General features: G+C 47.8%; 3 protein-coding genes and 1 long non-coding RNA gene across 7 annotated transcripts in view; 2 read left to right on the top strand and 2 right to left on the bottom strand.

Annotated features, from left to right (window-relative positions):
* Positions 1–26482, bottom strand: part of LOC310712949 — a 2318697-nt gene that overhangs the window by 2016495 nt on the left and 275720 nt on the right. The gene's annotated exons all lie outside the window — the stretch shown is intronic.
* On the bottom strand, positions 9734–11341 carry LOC310712890 (mitochondrial ornithine transporter 1-like). The gene has a single exon (XM_083516332.1). It carries the CDS (start codon positions 10933–10935, stop codon positions 10033–10035), a length of 903 nt encoding a protein of 300 aa, XP_083372458.1. The 5' UTR covers positions 10936–11341; the 3' UTR covers positions 9734–10032.
* Positions 12697–19358, top strand: LOC310712813 (kelch-like protein 6). Of its 2 annotated transcripts, XM_083516189.1 has the most exons (4): positions 12697–12921; positions 15382–15460; positions 17375–17602; positions 17728–19358. In XM_083516189.1, exons 1-4 carry the CDS (start codon positions 12834–12836, stop codon positions 19265–19267), a joined length of 1935 nt encoding a protein of 644 aa, XP_083372315.1. In that variant the 5' UTR covers positions 12697–12833; the 3' UTR covers positions 19268–19358. The 2 variants fall into 2 exon arrangements, with proteins under 2 accessions (XP_083372315.1, XP_083372316.1); XM_083516190.1 differs by lacking the exon at positions 15382–15460 and having other exon boundaries at positions 12765–12921.
* EML2 (EMAP like 2) overlaps positions 24388–26482 on the top strand; it is a 58547-nt gene continuing 56452 nt past the window's right edge. For 2 of the 3 annotated variants that reach the window (XM_083516155.1, XM_083516152.1), the window contains exon 1: positions 24665–24778. In XM_083516155.1, coding sequence (XP_083372281.1) covers positions 24712–24778 — 67 coding nt within the window. In that variant the 5' untranslated portion in view covers positions 24665–24711. Of the gene's footprint in view, positions 24525–24664; positions 24779–26482 lie in introns of those variants that run through there. The other variant, XM_083516153.1, reaches the window with a different exon arrangement.

The raw sequence follows: 26482 nt of genomic DNA, 5'->3' as shown, positions 1-26482 counted from the left end.
CCTGACATGAAACGATTGAAAATCTACTTTTGAAAATCTAAGCCCTCTTTAATATACAAGTCCTAATCAAACATTAATAAAATGCAGGCTTATGCCTGATGCCTCATTCCCCCCTTTCAAGCTCAAGGACCTTCGTCCCAAGTGTCCTTGATAGCTTGACCTTCATCATATTCCTGAGGTAAAGCTCTGTATAGGGCCATGATATGAGGTAGAGTTTCATTTGAAACCATCTTGCTAATTGTACTTCTAAAACATGAAATGATACATGGCATCATACATAAAACCATTACCACTACTGTCAAGAAAAACAAGCAAGACAATAGTATCCCTTTGAGTCCTGTGACATTAGGTAACCAATTGGTGAGCCATCCCATATCCCATCCTTCCCATGTTTGTACTGGGACATGTGCTATATTCTCCATCTTTGTGGCCAACACACGGATTGCCTCACCATTATCTGAAATGTTAAAGCAACAGGCATTCCCTGTCAAGTTCAAGACTCCACATAGGCCTCCCTGCTTGGCAAGTACATAATCCATTCCCATTTTCAGCTGCAAAATGGGGCTCTACTTTCATCCAACTGTTGTGCAATAAGTCTCAAACTCCGGGCCGTTGCATTGGTTACAAGTTCCACTACTGCTTGCAATCGAATTATTCTGTTTAGATTATAAATAGGATCCCGTGCCCCTTGTATGAGCTCACCAGGATTCCAGGAGGCAGGATCATAATAGGCTATAATGCGTTCTGGTGGCCAATCATCAGTACCGCTCCAACTTTGGGTACTTCCTCCTGCTATATGAGAAATATCAGCGTTTCTTCGTGTACGCTTGGGCAAATTAGTGGGCATAATCCACATTGGTGGCAATACCCATCCCAGGAAACAAGTCCCACTCCATTTGGAGGGGAGTTTCTTGTATGCCCATTCTCCACATATCCACCACAACCATCGGGTCTGAGGTCTTTGGTACGTGGAGTACAGAAGGCGAAATAGCAAAAGAGGTAGAGAGTTCACAGTGCAGTATGTTAGATTGCCTTTTTCTGTCACAGTTATGTTCCATACCACTTTCCATGCATGAATAAAAGGAGGTGCACAGGGCAAGGCATCCCGAGTTCGATAGGTAGTATCGTGTGCCCAGGTATTCTTAATATTATCCCAAGTATAGTGACAATGAGAAGAGCCTATCATGGTAGAATCAGCTGCATCTGATGATTTATGTACACAGAATTCCCCTTGTACAGGTATAACTCGTAATGGTTTAGTTGAGTTCCATCCGGGGAAATTCTGTACTTCTGTTTGGTGTGGCATTTCGCTTACCATACCAATGGCATTTAATGGTATTGGTAATAGTGATAGCATAAATATTAGTCCCAATATAATTCCCCCAGTGACAGGAATGGGGAACCACCAAGACCAAAACATATATCCCAAGGATCCCCAATGTGTAATATCTCTGATAATTGTTCCACAAGGGGGTGGCAGTCAATTAATTGTATAAGAGAATCTTTCCTTTCACAATCGCTGGTTCAGATGCTCCTCAAGCTTCAGGCGTGCGCAGGTCAGCCAGCTTCCAGGTTGTGGCTGCAGCAGGCCGGTCGTCAAATGTTGCCCGTGACCTAGCCCGTTCCCGGTAGGGCTAGATACAGGGGTTTTTGGAGAGAGTCAGTTTAAGAGGATTAGAGGGGTCACCTTTGCACGTCCAACTGCCTTCGGACTTCTTCAAACGGGAGTGATGAATCCAGGGGGTCACCTCAGCTACCTTCACCGCTGTTGGAGTAGAGAGCAAGACGGTGTAAGGTCCACGCCACTTAGGTGCAAGTGGATCACGTTTCCACTCTTTCACCCATACGCTATCGCCAGCCTGGAACTGATGAATCGGCTCGGCAATGCTGCACGGCGTGCGTTCGAGGGCCCACCTGTTAAGAGAAACAAAAACACGGGAGAGAGATTGCACTTGTCCCTGTGTCACATGGTCTCCTATTTGTTTAAGATCAGCTGGAATATCCTGAACAAAGGAGGGCGGTCTCCCATACAGGAGCTCAAAAGGTGACAACTTAAGTCTTTTTGTGGGTGCACACCGAACACGAAACAGTGTTATGGGTAACACATCTACCCATCCCAATCCCGTTTCCTGGGTTAATTTTGCCAATTGGGTTTTCAGAGTCCGATTCATTCTTTCAGTTTTCCCTGAACTCTGAGGCCTATAGGCTGCATGCAGTCTCCATTTCACTTGTAGGACTCGACATACTTCTTGTACTACTTGATCAATGAATGCTGGCCCATTGTCACTTCCAATGCATCTAGGTAACCCAAACCTCGGGATCAATTCAGTCAGGAGTCTCTTAGTTACCTCTCGTGCCTTTTCAGTTCGGGTGGGAAAAGCTTCAACCCATCCGGTAAGAGTATCTACAAACACAAGGAGATACTTGAATCCCTTAGAAGGGACCAGCTCTGTGAAGTCCACAATTAGGCTTTCCATGGGGACATATCCCACATGTTGGATTCCAGGAGGTTGTACCGGTCCCTGCCTGGGATTGTTTTTAGCACAAAGAACACATTTCTGTGAAATGCAAGTTGCTAATTGTGATAGGTTAATAATATACAACTTCCGACTGAGACTCTCTCTGGTTGCAGTACCGCCAAGGTGAGTAGATTCATGATAATTTCTTACAATTGTGCCTGCTAGATGATGAGGTACATAAATCCTATTGTCTGGCAGGATCATCCAACCATCCTTCACAACTGCTCCTTCCTGTTCAGCCCACTTCCTCTCTTCTGGGGTATAGTGAGGTTTAACTTCTTCTGGAGCTACCTCTGGTATGAGGGCTGCTATAAATCCTCCCACAGGCTTTTGGGCTGCCTCTCGGGCTGCTTTGTCAGCAGCATGATTTCCTCTGGTTATTGGATCCCTTCCTCGTCCATGACCTTTGCAGTGCATTACAGCAATCTGTTCTGGAGCCCATACTGCTTCTAACAGGATTTCTACTTCAGGTCCATATTTCAAGGCCTTCCCGTGGGCTCCTATTAGACCTCTTTCTTTCCATAGAGCACCATGTGCATGCAGGGTTAAGAAGGCATATTTAGAATCAGTATAGATGTTTGCCTTACATCCGGCTGCCAATTGCAGAGCTCTAGTTAAACCTATAAGTTCAGCTTTTTGTGCTGAGGTGCCAGCAGGCAAAGCTTCAGCTTCCACAACTTCCTCATTGGTGACCACAGCATATCCTGCTCGTCTGGCACCTTCATGCAGGTAACTGCTACCATCAGTATAATATACGACATCTGGATTTTTCAATGGTTCATCTTTCAGATCAGGTCTACTGGAATAAACTTCATCCATTATTTGGAGACAATCATGTGATTCTTCATCATCTACCTCTGGTAGGGGCAGCAAAGTCGCTGGATTGAGCATATTCACTACTCGTAGATGAATCCTGGGATTTTCACACAATAGGCCTTGGTACCTAGCCATCCTTGGGTTCGTTAGCCAATAACTACCCTTATATTCCATGAGTGTCAGAACAGCATGAGGTACATTCACATACATCGTCTGGCCGAAGGTAAATTTATCAGCTTCTTTGACAAGGCTGGCAGTGGCCGCTACTGCCCTTAGGCATGGAGGCCATCCTTTTGCTACTGAGTCCAATTGTTTTGACAAATAAGCTACTGGACGGTTCCAACTTCCTAATCTCTGGGTCAGGACTGCCGCTGCAATCCCATTCTGTTCATGTACATACAGCTGAAAGGGTTTTTCCGAATTAGGCAGTCCAAGGGCTGGGGCCTCCATAAGTCGTTGTTTGATAACTAAAAAGGCTTGTTGCTGCTCAGGTCCCCATACAAATGGGTCCTTTTCTGCACCTCGAGTGCTTTCATGTAAGGGTTTGGCCAGACTGCTGAAATCAGGTATCCATAGTCTACAAAACCCTGCTGTTCCCAGGAATCCTCTGAGTTGTTTCCTTGTGGTAGGTTCCTTGATAAGGCAAATAGCTTCTTTCCTCTCTGGCCTCAATGCTCGTTGTTGGTGTGAGATGTCAAAGCCCAAATATTTGACCTTTTCTAAACATAACTGTGCCTTTTTCTGGGAAACTCGGTAGCCAGCTTGCCAGAGCAAGTGGAGCAGTTCCTCTGTACCTTCTTTACAGGTATCAAAATCCTTTGCTGCTAGTATAAGGTCATCTACATATTGCAGAACCACCTTTTCTCTAGGTATTGAGGGGTAACTTGTTAGATCCTTCGCCAAGGCAGTGCCAAATAAAGTTGGGGAATTTTTGAATCCCTGGGGCAATCTCGTCCAGGTTAGCTGGCCTTTTGTTCCTGTTAAAGGGTCTTCCCACTGGAAGGCAAATATAGGTTGGCTCTGTGGTGCCAGCCGGCAACAGAAGAATGCATCTTTCAAGTCCAATACAGTAAAAAATGTTGCTTCTGGTGGGATCAAACTCAGCAGGGTGTATGGGTTTGGTACATTTGGGTGCAAGGTCTCGATAGCCTGGTTTACGAGCCTCAAGTCCTGCACTGGCCTGTATTCATCTGTCCCAGGTTTTCGAACAGGCAAAAGGGGTGTGTTCCACTCTGATTGGCAGGGCTTAAGCAGACCATATTTTAATAGGCGGTCCAAATGTTTCTGGATGCCCTCTGCTGCTCGCCGGGGTAAAGGATATTGCTTTACAGATACAGGGGTAGCCATAGGTTTTAAGGTTACTACAATTGGAGCTATATTCTTGGCCATTCCTGGTGGGCTATTTTCGGCCCATACTCCTGGTGGCACCTGTAGAGTTCGGAGGAGCTTGTTTAACTCTGTATCCAATGTGGGTTGGACTTGCAGGGCTGACATTAGGCGCCATGATTGTTCCTTAGGTACGGAGAGGGAAATTATTCCTGCTGCCTTTGATGGCAATTTCATTTCTGGACCTCGAGGAGTGAAGGTGATTTGGGCCTGCAATTTGGACAGCATATCTCTACCTAAGAGAGGTATTGGACACTCAGGTATATACAAAAACTGATGGGTTAAACGATGTCCCCCAATCTGGCATTCCAAAGGTTGGAGGAAAGACCTCTTAGCTGACTGACCAGTGGCACTTTTAATGACTACACTTTTGGATGCCTTTTTCTGCAATAGTTCTGGGAGTACTGAGTATTCAGCCCCAGTATCAATCATAAAGTCTATTAAATGGCTTCCTAATTGGATCGTGACCGTGGGCTCCTGGAAGCCTAACTTTATGGAGTCCGGTCTTTCCTAGTCTTGGGTAAAATCCTCCTCTGCCAGTCCAATGACATTGTCCCTACTCCGTCCTTGTCCAGGTCTCTGATATCTTCCATCTCGGATCATTCCCCGTCCCCGTCCCTGGTTTCTTGGGCCGGAGCCTGGGCCTGGGCCTGGGCCTGGGCGTACTTCTTCCAACCTCAGGGGTTCAGGACACTCCCGCTTCCAATGACCCTCCTTCTTGCAATTTGCACATTGATTCCTTCCCAGTGGTGGATTCCTTCCCCTTCCTCTTCCTCCATTTAAGGGGCGGTAGTCTTGCTTCACTGCTGTGGCTAGCATTACCATCTTTTCCTTCTGCCACTTCTTCTTCTCTTGTTTCTCAGCCTCATCCCTATTCCGATAAACTCGGCGTGCAATGGCCATAATTTGGCTCATCAGCATCCCTTCCCATCCTTCTGATTTCTGAATTTTCTTACGAATGTCAGAAGCGCACTGGGCCACAAATGTAGCAGTAATCATTCTGCTGTTTTCAGGGGCTTCAGGGTCAAAAGGAGTCCATATACGATAGGCTTCTTGCAGCCTCTCTAAAAAGTCTCCTGGACTCTCATTTGGTTTCTGTTCTACTTCTGAGACTTTAGACATGTTAGTGGGCTTCTGGCATGCCCTGCGGATACCTTGCACAAGCGTCTGGCGATAGGTGGTAAGCCTGGCCAGGTGAATTACATTGTTTGGATCCCAATTAGGATCTTCCAAGGGAAAGTTGTCTTGGAGATGACGGTCAATATTAAAAATATTTCCCACTCTGGCCTGCTCACGCAAATATATCTGTGCCTTTTCAATTATGTCTCTTCTTTCCTCAGTGGTGAACAGAGTATTCAGGAGCTGGCGGCAATCTGTCCAAGTAGGACTATGAGTATTTATTATTGAAGTCACCAAGTCCATCATAGCCTGAGGTTTTTCTGCGAAAGATGGGGTGTGTGTTTTCCAATTCATCAGATCCGTAGTTGTGAATGGAATGTACTGGAGGGTCGATGTTCGAGGTGGCCTTGGTCCAGGTAGCCCGTTAACCAGCACAGGCTCCTCAAGTGCATCAAATACTCTTCTGAGAGGGGCTACTACGTGATCTTTCTCTTCGCTTTGCTCTAGGGGCCTTAAATCATAGGGGATGGTATTTGTCCCAAGGCGTTCTTTTAGCAGCTTTATACGCCTGGCTGTATTGCTTGCTGACCGATTAAGGTCTCCCTGTAACTTCTGTAATAATTCTCTAGGACTTGGATGTACAGGAGTTTGGGGTAGGCAATCAGTTGTTTCACTAAAAGAGACTGTAGATGGAGTTCTACTGGGACTCACAGATGGAATAACCACTTCTGCTTGGGCTTTATTATAGGCCTCCAATGCCTCCTGAAGATATTTATCATAATCTATCAAGGAATCAAGTTCTGTGACTCCAGCCCCATTATTCATTCCACTTTCTTGCCTTGGGGTTACAACTGGTGGAGTGTTTGGATTAGGCTCCCTTCGATGTGGAGCATAGGGTGGAGGTGGAAGCACCTCTTCCTCTGGTCCCTCAAAAATGGGTTTGAGTTTATTTGGCAAGATTCCTTTCCTAGCTTCGGCTTTTACAGCCAATAATTTGCATCGTTGGACTTTGCATTCTCTTATCCATGGAGGATTTTTATTTAATGTGCTCAGCCAGGAATCTATATATGAAAATTGTTCTGGGCACCCTCCAATTTCTTTGGCGATGTTAGACCAAAGTTTGCTTACTAAATTTATATCAAAGGTTCCTTGAGATGGCCATTCAGTATTTTGCTTCGGCCACTCTAATTCACATAACGTTCTCAGGCGCTCTGGCGTCATTTTGACTCCATATGCCCCTGAGAAGGCTTTCTTAAAATTATTTAACATACATTCAAGAGGTGTATTTTCCCCTTTTGAACCCCCAACTCCCATTGTATGGCCCTGTGAAGTATCCACTCAGTCACTCACACACACGCTTCGTGGGGTTTCTTGCCCAGATGGAGTCGCCTCACTGGGAACCGAAGTACTACCCACTCCACACTCAGGTCAGCTACAGATTGCTCTGTACTTTCTCACACATACAATGCGCTAGATACTTCACCACACACTCTACCTCCCAACTTTCCCTTTTCCCCCACCAGACCACCATCTGATATACCCAACCACCTAGCGTACTCAGTTCCCACTTACTGAGACGCAGAAGTTTGATCAAGACTTCTCTTCCTCCCAGTTAATTGGAGGGCCAAAAATCCCTTTGTGCACTTACCCCTGGTTGGTTCCGTTTCCCCCCGGTCCGTCGCCGCCAGTGAGCAGGGTATCAGACAGACGAGACTTCTGCGTTCCCCCTGGAAAAATTTACCAGTGCGCGCTTGGGTAAGCAGTTTAGAGATCCTCTCTCTTGTACCCTGCTCAGTAGAGCGAAGGGGCTGCGTTCCAGCAGACCACTTATCCGAGTCACAGGGCACCATAAAATGTAGCACCCTGCTTGTGGTTAACGCTTAGCTGGAATGAAATATTCAACGCAGCAATAGAGAAATTAAAATAATTATTTATTTGTCAGACAAATAAATGAGAGGCACAGTGGTAAATGGTTACCAAGCTCTGGCCTGGCTCCTGCCATTATGGCCAGCCCTTATATTCCCTTAATCCAGCCCCCTTTGCTCCTCCTGTGGCTGCCTCTGTCCAATCAGCCTGGTTGGATTTCCTATTGGCTGATTGCTAGAACCAATCACAAAAAGATACACCCATATCCTCCTGTCCTTATATGGAGGACAAAGAGCTATATATAAATGACAAATAAGTAATAATATATCTTACATGTGTCTCAACAAGGAATCTTAATTACCAGCTCACCTCTTGCCCTTCCTGCCCTATTGCCTTCTAAAACAAATGGTTAATCTTAAATTTTTATCTTAAACATATGTCAAGGATCTTGAGTTTCACATCAACATTGAAAGATATCCTTCATTTGAAGGTTTCTAAACAAATGTCTGGCAGCTAATATATCAGGACAGCATTTGATGGCGTCTTCTTGTCTGGCAAGAGGCTGGACTGGTGGCTGACTTAATTTCAAGATAAATACAACTCTTCTAGCATTTGTTAAATCCTTTGCATAATTACATTTAAACCAACATATTTAATACACAACACAGATAGCCTCTTAAAAGGAATAAGGCCTTTTTAAAGTAGAGAGAGAAAGAAAGAAAAAAGAACTCAGTTTAGAACAGTTTCAGAAGCAGCCTCTTCAGTTTACATCTCCCCCTTTCACCCTCCTTTCCAGCCTCAAAATAAAATAGGAAGAAGCTTCTTTTTTCCCCAGCCAAGCCAGTTGCCTTTTCTCTCAGTTTAAGGAAGAAACAGCTTTAAAAAGACTTCCCAGCTAGATGCTTTAAAAAGACTTCCCAGCTAGATGCTTTTTCTCCCATTTACCTCTGGCCTTAGAAAATACAGCTCAAGGTTTTAAGAGAGGCCCATGGTATCATTTTACTGGGAGGCACATTGGCATTTTACTATTTACTCATTCCTAATCATGTTTATCTCTGCCTTTGTTATCTTCTATAACATGTAGGGTCAATGTCATTACTCAGTCTGTAATTTCAGCTTTTACGACTTTGAGAATTGTTTTCTGCTATCAATCAAGTGGGGGCCCCTTGTCTTAGGAGAATGGCCAAGGTTTTCTCTGCCTGGCATGAAACGATTGAAAATCTACTTTTGAAAATCTAAGCCCTCTTTAATATACAAGTCCTAATCAAACATTAATAAAATGCAGGCTTATGCCTGATGCCTCAGAAGTAGCATTATATTCTCCACCCGATTACCTCACCCCCTTCAGCTCCTTATTAGGTCTCTGAGGAAGGGAGGAACGGACACAGAAAATCCCCACGTTTTTGAGGGAACCGCTTTGCAACGCCCTCCAAACAGAGGGATGTTCAGAAAAGAAAAATGCACAACTTGATGCACCCAGTGCAGAGCGTAGGCTACGCCCGTCCGCAAAAACGAGGCCCAAATTAAAGTTATTTTGTGAAAAATTAACACTCTGCCATGGTTTCGTGACCCAAATGCACAGGCCTAAACCCTTTTGCTGGAACGTGAGGCGGGAGGAGATCAAACATGGCAGATGGCCATCCAACTTCTGCTTAAAAACCTGCAGAGAAGGAAAGGCCACAACCTCCGAGGTCGTCCTCATCGACGTAGACACTGTTGAAAATGTACTCTGGAGATAATGGGTTTAAGGCTAAATTGGTTCATGCCCTCAGAGACATGTTCAGATACCTGGAGGTTCCAGAAGTGTTAAATATAGATTATATTCGTTATCCTTTTATTACAGCAAATATTGTTCACCTTAGGTCGCGGAAGGTGATGCACTTCAGAGGGGTTGAGATAATTGTGCAATATTGCTTTAATGAGGGAGAGAGAATCCTTCAAAAGAAGGGTGGATTATCGTATTTTTCCATTATTGGAACAGGAATTGCACACCTATAGCCAAAGGTACTTTAATAAAAGCCGGGGAAGAGTTGGAAGGATTTTTAATAATGGCATTTCATTCAGTCTAATGAAGTGGCTTTGGGAACAGGAGCTTTTTAAATTGACCCTGGGGGAAATGCAAATCCTTCCGTTCAAGTATTATATTCTTCTTCTTTGATTTGTGTTGTTTTAGGGGGGAAAAAAACCCCAACATATGTATTTAAAACATCAGATACTTAAAAAAATAAAACCAGAATCTTTAAAACTTGATTTTTTTCTTTGTTCTTGCGGCAGCTCTCACGACCTGTAAAGGTTTCCGATGATTGTAAGTCTACAATAAAAAATATTAGATCTCAAACTGGTTCATCATCAGTTTCCGACTATACTCATAGGCAAGGAACAAGGCACCGTTGGCTGGGAAAGCTCGGATCATCGTAGGTTTCAGTCCTGAGTACAAGGCAAAGATGCCTTCTTTCCGGAGAACGCTTGCAAACGTCACCATGAAGCCTGCCTGTTTTCCAGCTACGGAAAGGACCTGAATTCTAGTTTTGATGCAGTCAATGGGATAGACAGCGATCCAGAGACACACGCCGCCAAAACCGCCGCTGACCATCAGCGCCACAGGGCCTAATTCCTCTTTTGGCCTTCCAAATGCAAAAAACGTCCGGCTCAGCTCATAGCCTCCAAAGAACAAAAAATAGCCTGGGATTTCGCGCAGCAAAGTGCTGGAGAAGCCGCGGTAGAATCCAAGGGGACCGTCCTTTTTCAGGACACCTTTCACTACCGACCAAACTGTCCTGCGCCCGCGCACGACCTCCCCGGATAACTGCATCTCGTGCATGGCCTGCAGGCGACACTTCACGAGTTCGGTGGGGCAGAGGACCAAAGTGGCAAAGGCCGAAGCGAAGGAGCCGGCGGCGGCGTTTTGAAGGTCGCTCAGCGTCGCTTTGCTGTCCAGCCCAACGATGCTCCTGACAACGCTTTGGCAGAAGCCGTAGCACATGAAGAGCACGGCGTTTTCGGCGATGTTGGCGACCAGAGCCGGGGTGGTGCCCTCGTAAAAGCCCCGAAGCCCCACTTGCTTGTAAATCTTCACGAAACAGTCCACAAACCCTCGGTACATGGCAGGGAACGTCTGCATTTTCACCTTGGCGGTATCAAATGGCTGGCCGGTAATCACACGGGCAGTGCCTCCTGCGGCCCCCGCCGTGAGGTCAATGGCAGCTTGGATGACCGGGTTGGTTTTCATGTTTCCCACTGGTTTTGTGGCGGCTCTAAATCACCAGGTTTGCTGCAGCCCACAAAGAGATGTGATGGATACCTCTCTCCAGCTGGAGCCAGCGACTCGCCCGCATCACCTGCCCTGGACCCCCTTCTTCTTATTTGTTATTATTATTATCTTCCTGTACCACAGTTACTATATTTCAGGCCTTCCTTTAGAGTACTTACAGCGGCTCACATAATAAACTATAAGCAATTGCAGTGAGTCCCCCCCCCCCAACAAATGCCCCATTGTGATGTTTGAGGCAGCTTTACTTGGTCAGAACAACTCCCGGCTGGTAGGGGAAAGCGGTGTCCACAGGCATATAAAGTATAAAGCCTTAGAGAGATGCAGGCAGCCCCCAGCTTACATTTTGTTTTGTTGTTTAGTCGTGTCCAACTCTTTGTGACCCCCTGGACCAGAGCACGCCAGGTACTCCTGTCTTCCACTGCCTCCCACAGTTTGGTCAAACTCATGTTCATAGCTTCGAGAACACTGTCCAACCATCTCGTCCTCTGTCGTCCCCTTCTCCTTGGGCCCTCCATCTTTCCCAGCATCAGGGTCTTTTCCAGGGAGTCTTCTCTTCTCATGAGGTGGCCAAAGTCTTGGAGCCTCAGCTTCAGGATCTGTCCTTCCAGTGAGCACTCAGGGCTGATTTCCTTAAGAAAGGAGAGGTTGGATCTTCTTGCCCTCCATGGGACTCTCAAGTGTCACCTCCAGCACCATAGTTCAAAAGCATCCATTCTTCTGCCATCAGCCTTCTTTATGGTCCAGCTCTAACTTCCATACATCACTACTGGGAAAACCATATCTTTAACTATACGGACTACACTATAGCTCACATTTACACATGTGTAAAAGTTGAGCCACTTTCTCAGAGGAAAAGCATGCCTGCATTACCAGAGCTGGATGCTTAATTCAGCAAGAAGGTCACGGCAAGGTGGTATCTGGTTTTCGAGATCTGTATCTGTAATATATTGCGATATATTACAAGCTAAACATTGTGATATATGGATATGTCACGATGTCTAAAGTCAGGATGGAGCTATGTAGAGGCATTGGCTGTCTTCACATTTCCCCCCGTAATGTGGTTTTTGCATAGCACACACACATCATGATTTGCGATATATTGCCAGGTCAAAAATTATGAAATCGCTATGACGATATGGGCTTCAAACCATTGTTGGATGATATATCCCTAGACAGGATGCCTGTTCTCTCTCTAGCTAGCTCAAGGCTGAGTTTTCCTGCACAAACATTTAATAAATAAAATGATGATTCTTGGCCCATTCTTAAAATAAGCAGGTTCTCCTAGCGACCTCCGTTTGTCACAGTTTTCACGTCTCTTCTTATGTAAGCTGTCTTATCGAAGCACATACTGTACTACAATTACCCCTGAACAATCTGCAAGATGAAAAGAAAACCAGCTTTCTGCACAAGAAAATGCACTAAGCGATTGGGTTGCGACCAGGAGCATGGCCAAAACGGAACGGGTGGCGAGGGTGGCGGAAACCGAGTTTTCGTCTGGCGAAGAGGGTGCCACATGGATCTGCTGCGAGGCAGGGAGCTATTCCAGGTGCTACAGCGCTTCTTCCCACATTCAGGGAGCGGAACAAGGGCCCGCAGGGTTCCCAAAGGCGCCATCTTCACCCCTGGCAGCAAGTTGAGCCAGGGCAAGCCACTAAATTCCTAGGGCACGCTGAGGAGGCCCAAGGTGCCACGGCGACCATTGTGGTGGTGATGGCTGCCCCAGGGACACTGGTGCCTGAGCTGTAGGCTGCTTTTAAGAGAGGCTTTGAGGGGGGCAAGTGGGAGGCAGGTTGGAGTCCCCCCTGGGCCGGTTCCCAGAGAGAGTGGCAGCCCCTTGGGACTCGGCGGCAGGAGGCATGGATCCAGCGGACATGGCAGAAGTCGGCAGAAAGGAGGAGGAGCATGAGCCGGAGACCTCTTCGCTGAAAGCTTGTTTCAGCCAGGGTGAGCCCGAGGCTGACCTCAAACTCGGACCACATTGGGCAAAATATTCCTGCATTGCAGGGGGTCAGACTAGATGACCCTGCTGGTCCCTTCCAGCTCTATGGGTCTATAGTAGCTGGCATCCTCATTGTCCTTGAGGCCAAAGCCTCTTCGGGGGGTAGTAGGGGATGTGGAAAGTCCGCCAGTCCTGGAATAAATACTGGGAGCCCAGCCTTCTGATCTCCCTTGGCCACCTGAGCAAAGCCTTTTTCCCCTGGTCTTGAAACCCCGGCAGCAGCAAATTATTGCAGCATTTTCTGCATGACAGGATAAGAGCAACGTATTATTCTGGCCGCTGCTATCATTAACAGTTTTTATATAGGCTGCCTGATAATATACTGCCACATGCCGCCCCAAACTCTGATCAGTGCAAGATTCCAGGGGTTCCAGGCACTTACCATAGAATCATAGAATAGAATAGAATCCTAGAGTTGGAAGAGACCACAAGGGCCATCGAGTCCAACCCCCTGCCAAGCAGGAAACACCATCAGAGCACTCCTGACATATGGTTGTCAAGCCTCTGCTTAAAGACCTCCAAAGGAGGAGACTCCACCACACTCCTTGGCAGCAAATTCCACGGTCAAACAGCTCTTACTGTCAGGAAGTTCTTATGTTTTAACATTTTCTGGGTCCAGGTGTTCAAAGGTCTGGCTAATAATAATAATAATAATAATAATAATAATAATAAATTTATTATTTGTACCCCGCCCATCTGGATGAGCTTCCCCAGCCACTCTTCCAACAAAGATTTAAAATACATTAAAATGTCACACATTAAAAACTTCCCTGAACAGGGCTGCGTTCAGATGTCTTCTAAATGTCAGGCAGTTGTTTATCTCTTTCACATCTGATGGGAGGGTGTTCCACAGGGCAGGCGCCACTACCGAAAAGGCCCTCTGCCTGGTTCCCGGTAGCTTTGCTTCTCGCAGGGAGGGAACTGCCAGAAGGCCCTCAGCACTGGACCTCAGTGTCCGGGCAGAACAATGGGGGTGGAGACGCTCCTTTGGGTATACTGGGCCTTTGAGGCCGTTTAGGGCTTTAAAGGTCAACACCAACACTTTGAATTGTGCTCAGAAACGTACTGGGAGCCAATGTAGGTCTTTCAGGACCAGTGTTATGTGGTTTCGGCAGCTGCCCCCAGTCACCAGTCTAGTTGCCGCATTCTCGATTAGTCGTAGTTTCCGGGTCACCTTCAAAGGTAGCCCCACGTAGAGCGCATACATTCAATGTGTGGCTAACAAAAGATAAAAGATAAAAGAGTAAAACACAAATGGCTGGAGGGTTTTTTGGTGTTTGTGGGGGGGGGGGGGTCTTTTTGGTGATCTGACCCACGTTATCCTGAGTGACATCTCTCCCCTCCCAATGATTTAGCAGAGAGGACCATAGAGCACAATCCAATTGCACCAAACTTTCATTCACCTTGAGCGGAAAGGGTCCTACTTGCTAAAAACTGGAAAAAAAGAAACTGCGCCAACAAAAAAGGAATGGCAAGATAAACTGTTAGAGTAAGTTGAACTGGCTAGATTAACAGGCAATAAGAGATCACACTAGGCAAGAGTTTCAAAAAGCGTGGGGGAAATGCAGAGAATACCATATTTTTTGCACCATAACACTCACTTTTTTCCTCCTAGAAAGTAAGGGGAAATGTCTGTGCGTGTTATGGAGCGAATGCCTGCGGGTGGCGGGGGGGATCTGCTGCAGTCGTGAGCAGAGGATCCATGGTTCCCCTTCCTTCCCTCCTCCGTGGTTACAAAGCATGGATCCACATGGATCCTCAGGATTTTTGCATTGGGCTACTCCGAACTCACTGTCAGATCACATGTCTGTGGCCACAGCATGAACCACAAAAATCATATATCCACTATTTCGTTTAGAATATTTTTTTTCTTGTTTTCCTCCTCTAAAAACTACATGCGTGTTGTGGTCTGGTGCGTGTTATAGAGCAAAAAATATGGTACTTCACAAAACAGTGCCCTAAAATACATACCTGGACTTGTTTCGATTAATGTCTGCAGGAGACTTTGTGGATATTTAAGTTATAATTAGAAGAATATTAATAATTACTCATAAAGGAAACAGTTTATAAGAAGTAAATAAGGAGACGAGATACAGGATAAAGGAAGTCTTTTATTTGGTTGTTCGTATTGTTGTATGTTATGCTTTATGTTATGTTCACGTTTAATGAGGGTGGGTTTCTGTATGGGGGTGGGGTGTGTGTGTTATGTTGTAAATAAAATTCCATTAAAAATTAAATAAAAAAAATAAACTTTCATTCTCCTTGGACAGGGGCTTTTGAGCAATTGTTCTGGATTGTATATTATGGCCCATACATTAACCTCCCCTCTCTAGGGAGCTGTTCTTTCCCTCAGGTGACCAGCTATAATGACCTAGAAGGCTTTCATTTCCCTTCCTCTCCCTCAGGTTTGAAGCAGCTGCATAAGACCCAGGGACTCTGCAATGCCACCTTGGTAGCTGGAGGGAAGCGGTTTCCGTGCAACAGGTGGGTCCCATGCCGGACAGGAGGGCCAGAAATGCCCTTTTAGCAAATGGAGCCGAGCAGCCAGTTCCTTCTTAGAGTTCATCCACATTTCTGCTTCTCCTGTGATTCCCAGGCACAGATCCAAGACATTTTCCTTTTGTCCTTCCGCATTCCCTGCTGTTTGCTACTGAATCAGAACAATCTGTAGAAAAACCGATTGACGTTTATTCCAATTCAGCAGTAAACAGTGTGTTTTCCCAGAGAAAGTGGTGGGGGGAAATTAAAAACCTCTTACATCCATGCCAAGAAATCCCAGGAATTTGCAAGTTTGGAAGCCTCCCTAATATCCCACTGGGAATGTGTTGGCAGTGCTGTTGGATATGGGAATTTATTTATTCATTTCAAGTCTTATTCGCAGGGTGGCATGCGAAAGTCTGACTAAATACAATTTGAAAACCAACGGGAAACAGTAACAAAACAGAGGAAGACAAAATAAATGCCTGAAAACCCCGCCAACAGAATAAAACACAATTTCCCCCAAAAAACATAGAGAGTTATTCTTGTATGCAACTGCAGCGGCTCGAATACTCATGGCCGAGGGATGGAAAGATCAGGAGGCTCCAAAAATAATAGATTGGCAAATCATATTACAGGAATTTGTGGAGATGGCTCAATTGATTAGCAAACTCAAAGCAAAAATTTGCAGGAAAATGGGATGGTTATAGAAGATATGTTCAAAAATACAATAATAGTTTTGACTCCATGCTAGCACTCGAGTGACAAAGGAAGTAAAAGGAGGTGGATAACAATTAAGGATTTATTATGTTTTCTGAATGTATTGGAAAATTTATATAGAAAGGTTTATTGTTTTGTGTACATTCAATTCTAAGATAAAACATATGTGAAGGGACTTGACAGGAAGTCAAAATTGAAGAAGAGAGTTTGTAAGATAAAAGGGGAAAAATATTTATTTTCATTATTATCACTATTGTTATTTTTTCTTCTTTCTCTCTCTCTCTCTCTCTCTCTCTCTCTCTGTGTGTGTGTGTGTGTGTCTGTGTGTGTGTTGGGTATGGAATGTTTGGGAGGAAATAAGACAGCAAATAACAAATAACAAACAAAATACTGATGTATGTAATTTTTATTTCTCAATTATATTTTGTGGTGATATGGTTGTAATGTTTTTTGTAACATAAAATCATTCAATTTTTTTTAAAAAAACAACAGAATAAAACACAATTTCCCAAACCATCTACAGTCTAAAACTCATGGACAAATAGGAAGCTCTTAACCAGGCGCTGAACAGCTCTTAATGTCAGCACTTGGCGTGACTCTTTAGAAGGGGCAGTTCAGAGTCAGAGCATAAAAACACAAGAAAACCCTGCTGGATTAGGACAATGGCCTACCTAGTCCGGCCTCCTGTTCTCACAGCGGCCAAGCAGAGGCCTGTGGGAAATCTGCAAGCAGGATTTGAGCACAAGACCAACTCTCCCCTCCCATGGTCTGAGCTAGTACTCAGAAGCACCACCAAAGACCCTCTCCTTTGCATAAGCACAATGTGGTGTAGTGGTTAAGAGCGATAGACTTGTATTCTGGTGAACCGGGTTCGATTCCCCGCTCCTCCACCTGCAGCTGCTGGGTGACCTTGGGCCAGTCACACTTCTCTGAAGTCTCTCAGCCCCACTCACCTCACAGAGTGTTTGTTGTGGGGGAGGAAGGAAAAGGAGATTGTTAGCCGCTTTGAGACTCCTTAAAGGGAGTGAAAGGAGGGATATCAAATCCAAACTCTTCTTCTTCTTCACAACATACCTCCAAGAGAAGAGATATGATTTATCCCATTTTTCAGGTGGGGCAACTGAGGGTAAAAGGATGATTGGTACTTGAGGGTACCCAGCCGCTCCACGGCCAATCTGACGGTCTCCATTTCCCACACAGGGCCCTGTTAGCCTCCGTCAGCCCTTACTTCCAGGCTGTGTTTACGAGCGACTTTAAGGAATCCAGAGACGGGGAAGTTTTGCTGAAAGACATGGATCCTTCCCTCCTCCAGAATCTGCTAGCCTACCTCTACTCGGGGGAACTGGCCCTCACTGCAGAGAACGCTGAAGATCTGTTCACAGCAGCCAGCCGGCTCCAGGTCACACCAGCCCTTGAACAGATCAGCAGGTAGCGCAAGAGGTCTGGCTCCTCTTACATTTCTCCCCAACACCTGTTTCGAAAGCCAAAGGAATAAGCGGCTTCCACCCACAGGATTCCCAGTGACGTTCTTTCTCTCCATTGCTCCCTGGCAGATATCTATCAGAAAGGATCTCCAAGGAGAACTGCTTCCACTTGTACATGCTGGCCTACGATCACAACAACCCGACCTTGCTGCGAAGCACCATGCACTACCTCGGCCTCAACTTCGAAACCCTCTTGGAACACAAGGATTTCCCGAATCTCGACCTCAGAGCTTTGATCTGCCTCATCTCCTCAGGCCACTTGGTCATCACCTCCGAAATGTACGTCTTCTGGGCTGTGCAGCGGTGGGTGGTGGCCGCACCCGCTGAGCGCCTTCCGGTACTCAAGACGCTCCTGCAACATGTCCGCTTCCCTCTCCTGACGCCCAGGGAAATTGCACAAGTCCAGGAAGATGTAGCGACGCTCGACCAGCAAGTGGAATTGCAGTGGGGGGACCTAGATGGGGCAGGGAGGCTGCAGGCGAGTGGGGGTCTCCGGCAGGGCATGTACCAGGAACGGATCATCTGCATCAAAGTCCCTCGCTTGAGGGACATCCTCTCCGTCAACGAAGATATGGATTGCTACATGGAGTGCTTGGATCCAGCTACGGGGTCCAGGACCAAACTGCCACCTTTAGAGCTCGTGGCGCTCCCTGGATGCTCAGCCCTGGACCACAAGCTCTACATCTCAGGAGGAAAACACCCTGATGGCTCCTACTCCCAAGCCCTGCATGAGTACAACTCTGTAGCCAACCACTGGCTCCAGCTGCCTGCCATGTCAACGCCCCGGTCCGTCCACATACTTTTGACTTGCAAGCACAAGCTGTTTGCCCTGAGTGGCTGGAATGACACAGGCCCCCTCGCCTCTGCAGAGAGTTTTGACGTGGTTAAGCAGACATGGTCACCCATCGCCAGCCTGCCCGTCATCCTGCGCTTCTCCGCCTCGGCCTCGTACAAGAACAAGCTCTACCTGATCGGAGGAGATGCAGATTCCGACGAAGTGGTTTACCAGGGCATCCTTCTCTATGACATCCTCTTGGATACCTGGGTACAGGTGCCTCTGGAATTCTGTCTCCACGGTGCAGCTGCTGTCACCATGGAGACCGGGATCTGCGTCCTAGGGGGCTTCTTTGCCAAAAAAAACACCCAGACGTACCCAAACAGCAGGTTCAGCCAGCTTCTTCCATGTACCTCGAAATGCTTTTTCATGCGCGAGGATGGTGTCATAAGCAACGAGGTCGCCATCCCTCCGCTGCCACTGCCTCTTGCCTTTGCAGGCGCCGCTTACTTCCAGGGGAAAATTTATGTGATGGGAGGGGTATGCACCTCCAGGACTCACGATGCCATTTACCACTGGGAGCCTGGAGAAAGTTCCTGGACTCAGTACCCAGAGAGCCTGACGGGCCAAGGAACGGTGGTGCGGAGGGTGCTGAAATGCGTGACCCTGAAGGTGCTGAAGCCAAACTTGAAGGCGCTTGTCCAAGACGATTCTGCAAGCCGGGTGGCTATTGGGCTTGCAGACACCAAAGTCCCCTTCAAAGAGAGGAGGCAGGATAACACCCCCAGTTGTCCTCCAGATCCCTTGACATCTTTGGGAGCTGACACACTGTAAGAGCTGAAGAAATTCCCCAAAAGGGAAGAGATATTTTCATCTGGACTCCTCCAGTATTTAGCCCATTAAAAACCTAGGACATCTCTCTCTCTTTCTCTCTCAATCAGCTTCTTTCTCACTTTCCTGTATCAAGGCGGGCACTAAACATTCTGGGCCTTTTGCACAGGTTCAGGGACCAACCTTCAGCAATCCCCCCCCCAAGATATGGGAGAAGGAGTTTCCTGTGGAGCAAAAAGCACTGGAAACTTAGTGTCTCTGTACTAAGCTTTTTGTTAACAAATGTACAGGTTGAGCAGGTATTGTGAGGACATGGAAGCAAACATGCAGGCCACTGGTTTCAGCTGGAAAGCAATCTCAGCCCTTGCGGATTAAAAAAATCCTAACAGCACAGTATATGTCAATAAAGCATGGTGGCTGGGGTGAGGTCACCTGCCAGCAGACACCGCGAGCAATATGTCTACAGGACAGGTGACAACTGTCTGGGGCAGTCTGGCTCCTCACCCAGATTCAGTCTTTCGACTTAAGGCATTTGACAGAAGAATGAAGAATATAGTTTGCTGACTGAAGAAAGCATTGACTAAGCCTCTGTTGCGCCAGCCAAGAGCAGAGTTTTTAAGATGGAGGGAAATTGTCTTTAATCATTCATGGCTGTTAAATATTCATCCCCTCGGCCTCTGACACATGCGCAGAGAGAAGCATGACACAATAATCCCTGGGCTCCCTCCTTGCCTATCTGCCCTAACAGCAATCCATACTAACATACTGAAGTGTTAAGAGATCCTCACACTGGTTGAAAAACCCCACCCTTAACGAAATAAGATCCAACATTCACAATGCCCTGCCTTGACCCGTGCTGGGCTCAGTGGCGTAGCGTGGGTTGTCAGCACCCGGGGCAAGGCAAGTAATTTGTGCCCCCTAACCCGTGGATTTGCGCCCCCTAACTCTAACCCCCAGATGTTGCGCCCAGTGCGGCCGGGCCCCCCTGCACCCCCCACACTACGCCAATGGCTGGGCTTCACATCAAGAAATGGAGGGCAGCCTTCCCCCGGGGCCCTCCAGATGTTTTGGCCAAACTCCCATCAGCCCCAGCCAGCGCTGAGTGAAGAGGCACCTGGTTGGCCAAGCTGGACCTGGAAGTAGGGTTGCCATATTTCAAAAAGTGGAAATCATGACACAAAAGTTGCTGAAATTTTGCAAAATCTCAAAGAAAGAAAGAAAGAAAGGAAGGAAGGAAGGAAGGAAGGAAGGAAGGAAGGAAGGAAGGAAGGAAGGAAGGTTTTGAGCTATTTTAAATGAAATTTGCCAAAATCTACACTACCAACATGCATAGCCGTCAACCTTCCCTTTTTGTGTGGGAAATACCCTTATTCCAGCGCCGTTTACTGCCACTTCCCACTGCTATCCCGGATTGTTAGATATCCCGTAGACTGTCTTCAGGACAGGTGAGGCTGCTGATCCCCTATTTTCGAGGCTGCTGATCCCTTACTTTCAATTCTGAAAGTTGACAGCTATGCCAACATGGGCTGCCATACGTCCAGATTTTCCTGGACATTTCAGTGATTTCCACCTGGACGCTGTTTACGAGGGCTGAATACCGTCTATATCTGGGAAATTCAGGACATATGGCAATCCTACCTGGAAGTGGCCATTTAACATTTGCACTCATTACAATTATATTCCTTGAAATGTATATTCCAAGTTAAAGGATTCCAAAAAAACATTATATTGTATAAAGGCTTAAGAGCAGGCTTTGAATCTTGATTGAAAGAATGCTCTGCTGTGTTTAAGGTCTAGTCCAGATTTCAGCTAGTTAGTTCCCTAACTGCAAACATTTTCGCTTCCTCCACTGGCAGGTCAGTGGAACATGCCCAAATGGAATGGAGAAAGAGAAGGGAGGGTCTAAAACCAAGAATCTGATAAGTTGAGTGGGTGGAAACCACATTTGTGCAATCTGCAGCCCCTCCAATCTTGCGTCAACTAGCTTTATCAGAAAGACCTTCTCACCCACAGACCCACTTGGATGCTGAGAGTGGCAGAAGGGTCCGTCTCCATAGTTTCTCCATCAGAGGCTTAGAGGGGGTAGTGGCCTAGGAGGCCTTCTCTGTGGTGGCCTCTAAGCTGTAGACCTCTCTCCCCAAAGAGGTGTGCCTGGCACCTTCATTAGACAGCTTCTGGAGCAGAGGTGGTTTTAGGGCAGTGCGATCAATTCAGAAACTTGAGAGCTCAAAGTCTGCCACTGTCAGGATATAGCTGAAGTCACATCTCTGACACGTGAGGCACATGTTTTAAGGACCCACTTATTTTATGGTTTCAAGTTGTTTCAATTTTTTTAATATTATGTTTTAATGCTGGAACCTGCCCTGGGGCATTCGGGTAAAGGGCAGGTACTAAAAAAATTAACAATAGCTTGCTAATGTCTCTGCTTTTTAAAAAAAGACATCACCTTGCCAACAAAGGTAGTTAAAGCTATGGTTTTCCAAGTGGTGATGTATGGAAGTGAGAGCTGGACCATGAAGAAGGCTGATCGCCAAAGAATGGATGCTTTTGAATTCTGGTGCTGGAGGAGACCCTTGAGAGTCCCATGGACTGCAAAAAGATCAAACCTCTCCATCCTGAAGGAAATCAGCCCTGAGTGCTCACTGGAAGGACAGATCCTGAAGTTGAGGCTCCAAGACTTTGGCCACCTCATGAGAAGAAAAGACTCCCTGGAAAAGACCCTGATGTTAGGAAAGATGGAGGGCACAAGGAGAAGGGGACGACAGAGGACAAGACAGTGGGACAGTGTTCTCGAAGCTACCAGCATGAGTTTGACCAAACTGCGGGAGTCAGTGGAAGACAGGAGTGCCTGGCGTGCTCTGGTCCAGGGGGTCACGAAGAGCCGGACACGACTAAACAACTAAACAACAGCTTGCTGATGCCTTAGTTGGCCTTGATTACTCCTGCTCCATGTTGCATCTTCCCTCTTTTCTCTCTCTCCAACCCCCACTTTTATCTCCATGCCTTGGAGTTGACTCTTGCAGGTGAGCTCATGCAGAGCTCACATGCTCCACTTTAACAGGGATCGAATTAAGAAGACCTGGAGGATAGGAGAAAAGAGGACAAGGTAATATTCGGTGGAAGTGGGAGAGCAGGGCATGAGGGAGGAAAGGAAGGAAAGACTTTGCGTTTTGTGTAAAAGGTCTATTGTTAGAAGGAAAATAATAATAATAACATAATAATAATTTATTATTTATACCCCGTCCATCTGGGTGGGTTTCCCCAGCCACTCTGGGCGGCTTCCAACAAAGTATTAAAATACAGTGGTCTGTTAAACATTAAGAGCTTTCCTAAACAGGGCTGCCTTCAGATGTCTTCTAAAAGAGGTGTGCATGAGAAAGAGTGAGAGAAGGCAAAGAGAGATTTATCTTTCATGGGTAAAGCGGACAGAAGGAGCCAATTTGTTTAAACTGAGTGGGCTGGAGTTATATTCCCTTCCTGTGCCACTAGATGTCACAAAAGACCCAAGAATATAAAGTGGGAAGGCTTGAATGAAGTACTTCTGTAAGCAAGGCATAATTAACTTATGGAATTCATTGCCACTGAAAGGTTGGGTTAGCAATTTGCTGAAGTGGCTTTCAAGGGATTAGACTGATTCATGGAGATGGAGAGCTCCAACCCATGCCCGTCCATCGTCAGCAATAGCTAGTTAGAAATAGAGTCATCATGGTTAGAAGCAACAAAGAATCTCATGGCATCTGGAAAACTAACAGATTTACTGGGGCATAAGGACATGGGTGGCGCTGTGGGTTAAACCACAGAGCCTAGGACTTGCTGTTCAGAAGGTCGGCGGTTTGAATCCCCGTGATGGGGTGAGCTCCCGTTGCTTGGTCCCTGCTCCTGCCAACCTAGCAGTTCGAAAGCACGTCAAAGTGCAAGTAGATAAATAGGTACCGCTCCGGCGGGAAGGGAAACGGCGTTTCCGTGCACTGCTCTGGTTCGCCAGAAGTAGCTTAGTCACGCTGGCCACATGACCCAGAAGCTGCACACCGGCTCCCTCGGCCAATAAAGCGAGATGAGCGCCACAACCCCAGAGTCAGTCACAACTGGACCTAATGGTCAGGGGTCCCTTTACCTTTACTAAGCTTTGGTGGGCTAGAGCTGTTTAAAGGGTACAACGGATCTTGCAAAAAACAAGCAGCGGCAACCAAGCAGTGTAGGAGAGAGTCACAAGTGTGTCCTCCAGCCATGTTTGGAGACAGCCTACCTGTGCCAATTTTATTGATAGGCCTGGTATTTCCTCCAAGATGCTCAAGGTAGCCTACAGAAGTTTATTGTCTTTTATCCGCACATGCAGCTTGTGAGGCACATTAAGTCTGTCTTGCTGGCTCCCTTGTCCCTGCCAATTCACTATTGCAAGCAGATGCAGCAGCAATCCACTGATACCAAGAGATGCAGCCGTATCCTGCAGCAGTGAGTGCCAAAGACCAATTACGGTATATTAAAGATCGGGGGGGGGGGACTTTCTGACAGTAAGAGCTGTTCCGACGTTGGGATGGAAGGTGGTGGGCTCTCCTTCCTTGGAGGTTTTAAAGCAGAGGTTATCATGGATGCTTTAGCTGACATTCCTTCATTGCAAGGGGTTGGACTAGATGACCCTGGGTGGTCCCTTCCAACTCTGAAATTCTATGACTCTATGATATTGGGGGGAGGGTATTTCTATGATTTAGTTTTGAATTGCCTGCATTCAGAAAACAGGAAAGACTATAAGGTAGCAGTGGATGAGACTGAGGTGGGAACGTTTACAGATCTTGAGTTGAAGCCAGAGTCAGTCCTACTCAGAGTAGACCCGTTGAAATTAATGGGGGCGGACTAATCTAGGCTCATTAGTTGCAACGGGTCTACTCTGAGCACAACTTGGTTGGATACAACCCCTCCCCCCCCATCTTCCGGATATTGTTTGAAAACCAAGCATCCCTAGCAAACACCAACTCCATCCCCGCCTACAAAAAAAAGCAAAAAAGGGGTGAAGATCTGAGAAAAGAGAGAGAGAGAGATTTAGCAGATTTAGCAAGGACGAGCTGCGTGGGTGGGGCTGGGGGGGTTGTGGGTGGGGCTCCATGTTGAGCCGAAGGTAGGGTCGAGAGTGTGTGCGCGCGCGGATGTGTAATGTGTGTGTAATTTGATTTGCTTAAAGTGGGGACTTGAAGAGAGGGCAGCCCAGCGTGGGGCCCCTTAGCGGAGCCACTGGGGTGCTTAGCCAAGAGGATGCAGGAAAGAGGTGGGTTGCTATGGTAACGGGAGGCAGGCATGCAGGGGACCAGGCGGGAGGGAGAGGCGGGTGGAGAGGCAGAAGGAGCCAAGGTGTGAGCGAAGGAGGGCAGGCAGGAGGGAGGGAGGTGGGGGGACGGGGTGGGTGGGGAGTCGGTCCTTGTGGGTGGGGGGCGGTAGGGGCGCAGGGGGCGGGCATGGCCGAGAGGATGCCCAGCTGTGGGATCCTGTACGACACCTCCTTGCTGCTGCAGTTCTGCAATGGTGAGTCCCTGCAGCGTCCGCGCGCGCCCCGCTGGACCACCGCCGGGGCTTTTTCGGAGGCGCCCCAGCGCCGCTCCATCCATCCATCCACCCATCCATCGCCTGGCTAGGGTGGGGGGAAATGCCCGCCGCTTTGCAAGATGCTGTAGACCTGGCTTCATCGCTTGCATGCGCGCGCGCACGCCGAGAGCAAGGGAGGTGCCCTCTGGGATGCTCTGCAAGAAGTCCAAGGGATGGGCGCAGGGCGGGGCGGGCGCCTTTCCATGCCCAGGGAGGGTCGCGTAGGGCTGGCGCGGCGCCAAGGGGGCATTGGGGCAGGGAGTGGTGGGGAGCGCAAGGGGGGCCGCTCGGCTGACCTGCTGCCCTCGTTTCTGAGCAAGCCCCCCGCGCTCTCGCCCGGCCCTGCCGCGATGCCACACCCCGCGCCCAAATGGGTCATCGCGCAGCTTAGCTGGCCGCCCTCCACCCGCGCTCGCCCGCCCGATGCAAACTGGGAAATTCGCAACCAAGCCCATCATCCACCTCCATCCGTGGGCGGCTGGGTCAGGTGGGCGCTTTAACTACCCAGGAATAATTTTAACTCTGGAATAACTGCCACCTCCCGTTCTGCAGCCGAAACCACTAATTTCGGAATTAAACCACTCGCGTCGCCTATAATAAGCGCGCACGGAAAGATTGGGCGGGGGCGCGGGGTGGGGTCCAGCTAGCCAGCCAGCCTGCCTTCTGCCACAAATTTACCACTTCGATGGTGAATAAAGAGGGAACTGCGAAGGACAAACTAATCCATGCCAAGGGTTCCATGAGGGAACTCTGCACATGCTCCATATACTCTTTGTGCGAGTAAAACTATGCTTTTTCCAGGGCTGAGCCCCAGCATGCAACAGGTTATGAGGCTGAGTCCTGTCTCGGATTTCCAGCTTGCACTCTTCATATGTTCAGATGCAGTGTTTTATGAGAATACACGACAAGAGCTGAGCCCTGGCATTCCGAACAGGTTCTGGGCCTCATTCTCAGGGCTGCGTTTTACTTTATTTAATTTTTTTGTATCTCCACGGTTCTCAAGAGCGATGCCTACGTCCACGGCTATTCCGATTTATTCCCACAACAACCTTGCTGGGTAGGTCGGGCTAAGAAATTGTGAGCGCGCCAAGGTCAGAGCTGAACAGGTACTGGAAGCCATCCCTCCAATCTGCCAGGCATACCCGTTTCTCTCTTTTTGGCGCAGCCTTATTTTGCACATCTTCCCCATGGCAGGAACACTCCCCCCACCCCAAAAAAATTCTCTTGCGCCCCTCTGCTTCTGAACCCAAGGGGCTGGGGCTCCGTCTGTTTCCACGTCACTTCTGACTGTCCAGCGCCCTCCTGCCCTGTCCAAGGTCGCTGGACACCATCAGCCGCGTCCTGGGGAACAGACTCCCCGTCCGTCCATCTCTCTCGCCTCTCTCGCCTGGTACTCTGCCTGGATGCAGCGCCCGCCCGTCGCTCGCGATTGGACGGCGCCTGGGAGATGCTGCAAAGAGGGAGGAGAGAGAAGCGAGCCAAGAAATACGATTGCAGAGGAGGAGAACCCGAGAGGAGGCAAGCACCCGGGTAGGGCAGGGAGCGAGCCCCTGGCACTGCGGCAGAGGTCGTGAAAAGGGCAGGCAGGGGCAGCGTGGCGGCGAGGGCACCGGGCCCAGGGCAAACCCCAGCATGACAGGTGGG

This window comes from Podarcis liolepis, assembly GCF_965112155.1.
Source record: "Podarcis liolepis genome assembly, chromosome: 7".
Lineage (NCBI taxonomy): Eukaryota > Metazoa > Chordata > Lepidosauria > Squamata > Lacertidae > Podarcis > Podarcis liolepis.
This window is presented reverse-complemented; position numbering and strand designations above follow the sequence as displayed.

Bases quoted from the DNA above. Each gene is read 5' to 3' on its own strand.
- LOC310712813 (XM_083516189.1), top strand. From the start codon at position 12,834: ATGGATCCAGCGGACATGGCAGAAGTCGGCAGAAAGGAGGAGGAGCAT. The intron at 12,922-15,381 runs GTGAGCCCGAGG...CCTCTCCCTCAG, and splicing joins GAAAGCTTGTTTCAGCCAGG to GTTTGAAGCAGCTGCATAAG. The intron at 17,603-17,727 runs GTAGCGCAAGAG...GCTCCCTGGCAG, and splicing joins GCCCTTGAACAGATCAGCAG to ATATCTATCAGAAAGGATCT.
- LOC310712890 (XM_083516332.1), bottom strand. From the start codon at position 10,935: ATGAAAACCAACCCGGTCATCCAAGCTGCCATTGACCTCACGGCGGGG.